General features: G+C 47.2%; 1 protein-coding gene across 1 annotated transcript in view; it reads right to left on the minus strand.

The window, feature by feature from the left end:
- Angpt2 (angiopoietin 2) overlaps nt 1–10,424 on the minus strand; it is a 50,136-nt gene extending 39,712 nt beyond the window's left edge. Inside the window, exon 1 of the mRNA XM_051169495.1 lies at nt 9,696–10,424. Within this exon, the coding sequence (XP_051025452.1) occupies nt 9,696–9,986 (291 nt within the window). The 5' untranslated portion in view covers nt 9,987–10,424. The remainder of the gene's footprint in view (nt 1–9,695) is intronic.
- Between the last annotated feature and the right edge of the window lie 205 nt (nt 10,425–10,629).

The raw sequence follows: 10,629 nt of genomic DNA on the forward strand, positions 1-10,629 counted from the left end.
GAGACCTGCAAGTTCAGCAGGAGCTGGATGGGGCAGGTGGGGGGGGGGGGAATGTCAGAGGGAGAGGCCCTTCATCAGGTGATGTGCAGAATAAAGCCATTGCACATTGCACGAGCACAGTCCTCCTGCTCAATGTTGAAAGGTAATTAGGTACTGTAGGATCGGACACACTCTGTGGCTCCTACCTCACACAGCACAAAGTTGGGAGGAATCAAAACCTTTAAGCCGTAAGATCTCTTAATATGGATCCTGATAAGCATGGTTCTGATCTGATTCCACTAAGAAATTTATCACAATTGCAGTTTGGTGACAGTACACATCTGACAGTTTCCAGTGCACTTCTGCTCCCACTCTTGATAGAAACACGTGACTGTTCTGTGAGCTCACCACTGTTAACAAAGGAGAGTGTGATCCATTCCTTAAGGTGCCAAGTCATGGTTTTAACTAGAGAGCTGGGCAGAGTGAAGCAAGGAGTGACTAAGCTGATACTGAGTGGCTAATCCTGTCCTTAAAATACCACTGAGTAAGCAAAGGCTGCTCTGAAGGACTGCCTCTGGGACTCCAAGTACATGGCACTCTGAGGGGACAGGAAGGGATTGGTGGCTGTGGAAGCCCGGTGAGGAGAGGGTTGGCTGGGATACTGAGGCTTTTCAGAGCACTGAAGATGTTCTGTATGACATGCTAGAACGGCACAGAAGTGTCACTACAGTTGTCTGAAGCCACAGAATGGACTCAGGATTGCACCATGGCTTGTGTGGTGGTGCTGGTTGGCTGCTTTTAGCCGTTCCCCTGGAGGTGGGGGATGCTGACAATGAGGGATGCTGTGGAGGCAGTAGCTGAGGAATCTCGCCCTTCCTTCCCTAAACTATGAACCTGGAACTGCCAGGAACACCGTACACAAACACACATGCATGCATGCAAGTACGCACACAGAAGGCCAGTGAAAAAGTTTTACTTTTGAAAAAGTTTGGTCATTCCAGTAAAGCTAGCACACTCCTGTCAGGGTTCTCTAATGGTTTATTTTGTGGTGTAAATGTGCAAACACAGACAACCCGGGGAAATAGCTCCAAAGAAAACCATATAATGATAATAACATGGACACAGCACATGAACTTTCTATACACACATCTAGACTCCTCCCCCCACCCCCCATACAGAATGTCTCTGTTCATACTCTGGGTGAACATCAAAGTGTTGTTCCCCCTGTCCACCCCCTGCCTCCCATTGCTTGAGTCTGGCAAAATTCCTGCTGCTGGCTCTGGTCAGAAACAAATTGTCTAAAACAATCTTAATGTTTTTACCCTTTTTCCTTCTGGTTGGTAGTCTTGACAGCCCAGAGCCCCCTCCCCCCCCCCCAGCCTGGGTGGGTGGGCAGCTTCCCAGCTCCCCCTGCTCTCCAGCACATCTTGGAACAGGATGTCAGGCTTTATGCTAATGGCCTTTCAAAGACTCATACAACCCAGACTACTATGCTGAGAAAGGTGGTCTCTCTGCTGTAAATCCATGACCGGACCATTTCATGACACACTCCCCATTTTTACTGTTGCGCATTACTTCCAAGATACCCTCTAGGCTGCCAAGGTGGAAATCTTCAGTTTGTGGTGGAGTTCAATGGGATGCCCTTACTGGATGGCATGAAGAGATGGGCAGAGGGTTAGAGACTTGGCTCAGGGGTAGGCCTTGCCTAGCATTGCCAAGGCCTGAGTGTCATTCCCAATACCAAACCAACCAGCCATGAGTATAGATCCAGGCATAGCCTTTGTCTTGTGAATTTTCGAGAACAGTCATAGTGAAAGTGCAGACGTATCTCCTGGAAGGCACAGAAATCCTCTTAGGGCCAGTTGATGACCAGACCAAGCCACCCAGTAGAACTGAGCCCTTCCCTCAAACAAGGTGCCTACACACCCCCAGCTGTTCTTGGTGGAATATAATAAAATACATGGGGAGTCTGGGTGCTTGCTTCCTGTAGTACATTATAAATGTTCTCTTCCCAAAGGCATGGTAAATGTCCAACACACAGAAATTACTCATTAACATGATAAAATAATACATCTCCAAGACTTATATCTTAGTATCTCAGCCCTTAAGAATTCTACATTTTTTTTCTTTTTTTTTTTTTTAAAGAATTCTCCACTCTCCACAAAAATATAAAATATATTTCCATAAAACTATGTATTTTGAAATGGTGGATGATATTTTAAATTTAGCTTCTGGTTGCCTTTTTTGTGTTTTTTGTTTGTTTGTTTGTTGTTGTTGTGGTTTTGGTTTTGGTTTTTTGAGATAGGGTTTCTCTGTGTAGCTTTGGCTGTCCTGTCATTAAACAATATATTTTCTAGCTTCATGAAATTGATTCCAAAGTTTATTCACAGATGTGAAAGGTTGTTCAAACAGAGAACTGAGGCAGAGCCTGAAGCAGAAAAATTGCCATCTGAGGACCCTGGTGGGAAAAGGATGTTGGGGGCACCTTGTAATTGGTTCTCCTTGGATTACAAATATAATAGTTCTTCCTGCTGGAGTAGTGCTGAGGGAAGGATTAGGTCCACTTTTCAGGAGCTGTTTGGGAGGTTCACATTTTTTTGCCATTTGGTACAGGCTAGGATTAGGATGTGAAAGTTAGCTAATTTCATGATGAAATACCTACTTAAAGTCTCTATTTAAAGACATCCAGCTGGCACCCCAGACCTGGAGTTTAGGTGAAGGAGAGCAAGTCCTGCCCATTTGTTTTCAAACCACACATAAAACAGTCATTTTTAATCCCATTAAACTGATACAACTTTTACCTTACAAGATTGCCCAGGTTTGAACTGTTTTTATTTTCATCAAATCATTGGTTTTATACTGTTCCCATCTTAAACATGCATGTAATGCTGGTGTCCAGGCATCTTTGGCCCTGCCCGTCCTAAGGTCACTAGATGGGAGACAGTCCAGCTGATTTTCCAAGTCACCGTGGAAGGGGAAGGACCAAGGGGCTTCCTGGGACTCCGTATTGTTGGTCACTCACAGTGGTGTACTGTGGAATCCAGAGTTTTATCTTCCGTGCACTTTCAGAAAGGGCTTGGATCTGTGTGTAATTCCCAAGAGTTGGCATGCATGCTTTCTCTTCGTTGTCAGACAGTCCTTGTTTTTACTGACTGGACTACAAAGTACAACTTCCTGCCACTGCTTAATGCAGAAGGTATTAGCTAGTGCCTTCTCCCTGTTAGTAGCTCTGCCACATTTTCACTTAGGAAGTATGGAAAGTCCCACCTGTCTGCCTGCGTGGCAGAGTTACCCACCCCACTGTGTGGGGCTGCAGAGTGGGAGATGTGCTTATGTTAGCTGGCTCTGGATGTTGGCCAGGTTGCTGGACCTTTCAGGTTCACTTCTTTTTTACCTCTAACCAAAAGTTAAATTATTGTTGAGTCTGGCTATATATAAACATTGTCCTCCACTCCATATGCTTTAAAATACTTGTCTGTGGACATTTATTTATACATTGGTATGTTTGATTTTGTTTTGTTTTGTTTGAAGCTGAGACTCATGTAACACAAGCCTGGCATTGAACTTGAGAGGTACTGTAAACTGGCCATTTCAGAAACACATCCACTTAGAAATAGTTGTGATTTCCACTTTATGAGGATTCCTTGCAGTGACAAGGCTTTGTGTTGCCCTCACACACTGGCATATAGCTCACTCACATAGCTCCAGCCTCGGGGCTCCTTTCCTCAGTGTGCGTTCATCCCTCTGCCTGGTGCAAGGCTCACTTCACCTCCTTCCAGGCCACAATTCTCAAGCAGTCTCCTCCCGCTCCACTTAACCCAGCACCCAGAGTAAATACTTTCTGGACACTTGGAGCCCCTCAGTCAATATTTTTTGAGCAAATAAATGAACTTTAATGGCTCCATCCCTGACCGAGAAACACCTCCAGACTAATGGAGGGGTCCGATGGTATTCACTCGCTCACGTCAGCAAGCTTAAAACAAACATGGCACTTCCGTCCAAATCCATATTCATATGGCCCCTCTGAGCTGTGCCTGTCACCTCCCCAGCCGAGGCAGAATCCCTTGCGATCAGAGGAAGGCTGCACACTCTTCCTCTCTCTGAGCTCCTCCTGACCTCTGAGTCTCACAGCAGGGCGTTATCACAGCAATGTAAGCTGGTTTACAACTGCGCACCACGCCTGGTTGGAGACACCAAGGAGCCTTGGAGTGGGCTCATGCCAAGCGTGCTGCTCCACCTCCTGTTCTAATGTCACTTCTAGTTACTGCTTTAGAGATAAAAGCCTGGTGGGAAGCGGCGTGGGTGTCTCTAAACCTCAGAGAAGACTCTAGAAGGTACGATGTTCCTCATGTCAGAAGAAGACACAGGAGGACTGCAGTGTCCAGCTCAGTCCTGTTTAACTAGAGTAAGCCTTCGTACTGACACAGAGAGACTATTTTTCAAGAAAATAGCTGATCCAGTCAGCTGCTACTTGAATCTGATACAGTAAGGTGCGCGATGCGCGCGCGCGCGCACGCACACACACACACACACACACACATACACTGTCACAAAGGCAGAGGGTACTTTGTTATTATCATAAGTAATCGAAAAAAAATCTTCAAATTTTGATACATGGTTTAGAAGTAGCCTTTTCATGGTCCATTGCGTACCTTGTTTTGATCCCAACTCAGGAAGTCGCCAGACTCTCCCATTCTGTCCTCATCTCATGGGCACTTATGGAAAGATACAAAGTCCCTCCTTTTGCTCCTGCCATTACCGTCAGCCCCTGTGCTCTCTCCCTTGCCTTTTCTGCCCTCCTTGCCTAGGCTTTAATCCAGGCACTCTGTTCACCTCAGTCCTCTCTTGTCTTGATTTTGACACAGCAGGTCCTTCGTCGTCCTCCTCCTCCTCCTCCCTCCCTCCCTTCTACTCTTCCTCCTTTTACCCAGATGTTACCTGGTATCTCGCTTTTGTTCCTTTCCCCCACTTCTTTCCTTCCTGCCTCTTTTCTTGTCACCCAGCGAACCTGTGTTGTGATGCCAAGTCTGTGTAGTGAGAAGGAAAGCCACACTGTAAAAAGCTAATAGATGTCCTTAAATGCTCACCTCAGAGGACAGAATAGATCTCACTATGTCATCCTGGCTGCCCTGCAGCTCTGAACAGGTTGGCCTCGAACTCACTGAGATCTGCCTGCCTCTGCCTCTTGAATGCTGGCATTAAAGGTGTACGCTTTTGATTTTAACTTTGCCTATATCTTTCTTAGTGTTTTTTTTAATTGTCTATATAGTGATAGGATTGGTTTTAACTATTATCTTTTAAAATACAAACATAGAAAACATTTAGGATTTATTTGTATGTGCATGTATGCGTGCGTGCGTGGTATATGTGTGGACATGTGTGGAAATGTCGGCTGCCTTTCTTAGTCTCTCCCCACTTATTTATGGATCAAGGTCTCTCACTGAACCTGGATCTCACCAGTTCATCTACACTAGCTGCCCAGTGGGCTCTAGGGACCTGTCTATCAATGCAATCACAAGCCACCAAAGGCTGGAATCACAAATGCAAGACACCAGGCCTCATTTTCCCAAGCATCTCAGGGATGTTCATGTGTGTGTCGCAAATAGGTCACTAACGGAGCCATCTCTCCAGCCCCAATTTTTCAGTTATTTTATGTGTTTGGATAAAATAAGCTCCACAGACCTCATTATCTTTATCAGCTTTCAGATAGAGCAATTGGCATGTAGATAAACGTCCAGATTATAGTTCATTAACTGTTTAGATGAATTCTAATTAAAGTCAATGGACTTATCTATTTCAACACTGAGCACAAATGGATGGTCTCCTGTCTCAACAGGAAGTGAGTGAGGTATAAAGGAAGTCATTTCTTAGCTCCAAGCCCTTCTGGCTAATCAGCTCCATAGAGTGATACATAAATAGTTAATCCAGCATGTCCGGCAACCATATGTGACAGGCGGAGACCTCCTGACTACAGCGTACAATCAACATTTCCATGTATAGAAACCTCTTGCGCACCGTGAAGAGTTGGCACATACTGTGCTGGGCACACTCTCACTGTGTCGGCGCACTGCTGTGGTGGAGAGTTACACACTGTAAGGCTGAGCCTGCACCCTTCAAATACACTGCCCTTCTCCACCCTAGTGCACTCGTCCTCGTGCCTCAGAATGACTGTGCTAACGTAGAATGACCATGCTCACCTGAGCTCTAAATAGATAGCTTAATCCTCTTAGCTAAATGGGGGGGGAAATGCTTCTGCTACTAACCATGTGCATTTTCCTAACTCAGAGTATAACTCGTAGAGGTACGGCTGCCGTTCTCCAGCCTGCAGGGCAGGTCAGTGGTGTGGGTGTCACAGAGGCTGAAAGGCATCTTCCCATAGCGAACCAGGCTCTATATTCTTTAATAGACAGATAAAAAGTGCTTTGCAGCTGTGCATGGTAACACGCAAGCACGCACGCAAGCATGCACGCAGGTGGGAAGGGCCTGAGGGGCTGAGCTCCTCTGTAAACCTCTTGTCATTTGTTTTCCCAGTGGCCACAAGTTATGTTTTCAGGAGCGTAACTGCCTTGTTGGCGCTGCCTTCAACTGATAAACTGCAGTTTCCAGACCTTTCTTCAAGTATATCTTATTATCGCTTTTCACAAAAGAAAAAGCTTGGTGTTCTGAACTGTACTCGTGTTGTTTAAAAACCTGCACTGAGAGGCCGGTGGCAGAGGAAATGTTTACATCTAACTAATAAGCATTAGCTGTGCTTTTCAAGTCACTCCGTCTTAAAGCGGTGGCAGGGTTCATGGCTGTTTATAAAATATACGGCATTTGGGAGCATGAAATAGCTGTTTATTTCCTTTCCATATTTCCTCAAGTTGAGAGGAAAAATACGTTTGACCTACCAAACAGCAATGCGTGTTGGTGAGCTGGGAGTCTGTAAAATGCATTTGAAATCACAGCTCTCTCCTAACACTTAGCTGATGGTCACCTGGTAGGATGGCATCTGGCAGCCAGGAGTTTATCTCCTGCTTGCTTAGCCGCTCCAGGGAGAATGAGCCTTCCCGGCATTGTCCCATTCATGTGCTCCCCCACGTTCATTCAGAAGGCCAACACTTCCTTTGCACAACACATTAAAGGGGCAGCGTGGGCTCTTTCGATGGCGTTCGGGGAGCTTTTCTAGGTTGAACCCCTTAAATGTCCTCAGCGCCCAGAAACTGAAATTCATCTGCCAAACCCTTAATTTCCTTCCTGACAAGTATTGAAACCCCTAAAAGCTGCGTGGTCCTTTGATTTCAGTTTTGTGCATCGACCAGGAGGGCAAGGAAATCAGGAAACATTTTTTAAAGACATCTCAAGAGAAAACATGCATGACAATAAAACCAAATTGCTTGCTCTCTCTCTCCCCCTCCTGCTCTCTCTCTCCCTCTCTCTCTCTCCCTATCTCCCCCCCCCCCCCCCCCCCCCCCCCCCCCCGTTATCTATGAAGAGGGGCTGGTCACACTGCTGTTCTTTTGCTCTCATGCTTATCTGCGCTTCCACTAGACCTTGTTTTCCTCCCTAAGAGAAAGGCAGTGTTTATTATTGCAGGTGCCAAAACACGGAGGAGAAAAACAAGCAGAGAGATTCCATTTAATCACTCCGAGTGGGTTTCATATTTACTTTCTGCTTTTGTTTCCACGCCTGGAGCCCATAAACCAAGTGAATGGGCTGGCACATCGCCTTTCTCAGGTGCAGCTCTCAGAGCTCGGACAGGTGCCTATGGGAGCAGGTGCGGCACAGGCACCGATGAGCAGATAAGCCCCAAGCCACCCCTCCCCTCTCCGTGATAGTTAGCTAAACCGCTGCAAGAGGGGCTTTTGAAATACCACCGGTGCTACTGTTCAAATATTTACTAATAGACCCTGGGAAGGAGGAGATTGTGGCCACCTAACTTTGAGTTCCTCCTCCCTTTCTGTCTGTTAGCTGCTTTACAAAGCCCCACACAAGAGGGGTGGTTTCTCAGCTCAGGAAACAGAAGCCCAGGTATACCTACCTACCTAGCCTGGCTCCACCAAGCCAAGCACATGAAATGAGCAGTGTTGCCCTTGGCAAATTTTTTTTTTTTTTGGTGCTACTGTTTATTTTAGCGGAGGATTTGGTAGTCGTTGGCAGATTACAATGTTTACTAGAAGGCTGTGACCACCCTCCCCCAACCCACTCCTACACACACACACACACACACACACACACACACACACACACACACACACACACACACTTAGCTCTGCATCCCCAACACCACAGTAGATTTGGAAGGTCCCTGAATGTTCCCAAAGAAGTCCAAAGAGATAAGCAGACACCTGGGAACCCTCCCCAGCCCGGGCATTGGGACATGTGTTGCTGAACATTGAAGTTCAGTGTTCAAACATCTGTGAATTTTGGAAGGGAGAAAAACAGAGGAAATCACCCAGAGGGGGTGGGGGACAACTAAAGACACTGAGGGGGATTTTTCTGTTGTGCCTGTCGTCCTGGGCAGTTTTTGTTCTCTGCTCTTTGATTTGAACAACTCCCCTCTCTCCATAAGGTCAGGGCTGGCAACACTCATTCATTTAGACTCCAGGTTCCAGCAAATGCTCGCCCACTTCAGAAAGCGGGACTGCAAGCGGGACTGCGCATAAGAAAGGCAGACTTGACACTCCAGCCCTGTTCGGGGATTAAGAAAGGGTGTCAAACCAAAAGACTGTGTTGGCAGCTGAGGAAAACAAAGTACACTTTTCTGTGAAGAAGTACTAAATGAAGTCCACCAGCAGCATATATGACTTTAAATAATTACCTTGTAGGCATGTAATGTCATTGTCATGACGGGTAACAAGTCATCTACTATCTGCATGCTTTGTTTAAACTTCCTGTGGAATACATATGGTTCACATAAAGAAAACTCCAGGGTCATTTGAGGTTTTGTAGCAAACAATCATTGTGAAAGCTAAACAGACCTTTCGATGTCTTGTTTTGGTTACGCTCTATAAAAAGACCATGAAACAGAGAGACCATTGCAGCCCCAAGAACAGACTGTCAGACCCTCTCAGCCTTGCATGACTTGAGCATAACAGCCCCCACGTGGGGAAGAACTCAGAGCCTGTCTCCGGGACTGAGCGGGGCTGCAGGGTCTCCGGGACGCTTGGGAGACACAAGCCCCGTTTCCAGATGGCAACCCCTTCACGGCCCAGCTCTGAGACTCTGAGAACACGAGGTCGGCTTTATTTAATTTCCTCTCTTCTACCAAGAGTCATAATCTATTTTCGTAAAGAAATTCAGGAAATTGGTAAAGCACTTGACTCCATCCGTTAAGTGTCCGTAATTAACATGATCGTCACATTTTTCCTGGCTCCGTGCTGTCTTGTTCACAGCCTCCCCTCACATGCCCACAACCCGCTGAGAAGATCCTGGTAATGGGTGTCACTTAGCCCCAGCTACTCAAACAAAACAGCATGCAAGATCCGCTGAGAAGCACACTTCCTCTGCTCGGCTAATAAAGATTCCTAAGTTCAGGGATCTTTCTGAGCAGAATCTGGCATTCTCTCCAGATAACCCCTTTGTTTCTCTTCACTCTGAGACTCCTTTACTCCAGGGCAGCACAAAAGAAGCCATCCTTCACTTAAGGATGCTTGCAGCCTATCTCAGCCACCCGGGGTCCCTGATAAAACCAGGGCTGTTAGTTCTCACCCAGTGGAGCCAGCCCGCCATCCTACCTTCATCAGCCACTGCGTGTTGTTCTCTAGAATGTTCTCCAGCACCTGCAGCCTTTGTACAGAGTCGTCGTAGTCCAGGGGTGCGTCCCTCTGCACGGCATTGGACATGTAGGGGCTGGAGGAAGATCGGCAGCTGTCGCTCTCCGGCAGCAGGAATGTGTAGCTGCAGGGTCCGTGCTGGACCTGGTACTGCCTTCTGCCCGCGCTGTCCACGCTCTTCCTAAAGTTATTATTGTAGGCTGAGGCCAAGACAAGATCACAGCCAACAGTTAGGAAAACAATCTGCCACATTCTTTTCCCTCTTTGGGTTATAAACTGTGAGTTCAGCAAACTTGCAGGCACGTATGCGTCCCGAGCCCTCAGCTGCTGCCTAAAGCCCAGGGCCGTGCTGTGTGAACAAGTCCATCAGGGAGAGCCTTCTCCTCCCGTTTCTGAGGCAGGCTTGATCCCCCAGCGTTGTCTCTTCTTTTGTCTCCGGCACACAGGGAGCTGTCCTGCAGAGGAAGGAGCAGCAGCCCCGCTCACTCCAGAGGTCTGCACGGACTCTTTGTCTCTCCCCTGAGTCTACAGTGTCAGTATCCGAATCAATCACTTTCCTTCCCTTATATGATAAGTTGATAAGAGCAGCCAGACATGTGCAGCCAGCCGCTCCGCCCCCTGGCTCACGCACTATCTTCCTGTAGGGGGTCACTAGCCAGGCAACAGGAAAAATCAGCGCAGTGCTCACTGCCCCAAAGGACTGTGCACTGCAGGAGCCTTCTGGGAACACAGAGCAGCCAGCCACAAGACCCTTGGGCATGTCATAGGCACCACCCTTATGATTTCCTAGAGAGAACCCCGGGCTCTCTGTCTGTCTGCTGGTATGTAGGCTAAGCTTGCAGGCCATCTGAAGTAATCACTTTAATTTTAAAGCACACGGGAAGTTTCTGGTTTT

This window comes from Acomys russatus, chromosome 27 (assembly GCF_903995435.1).
Source record: "Acomys russatus chromosome 27, mAcoRus1.1, whole genome shotgun sequence".
Classification (NCBI taxonomy): Eukaryota; Metazoa; Chordata; class Mammalia; order Rodentia; family Muridae; genus Acomys; species Acomys russatus.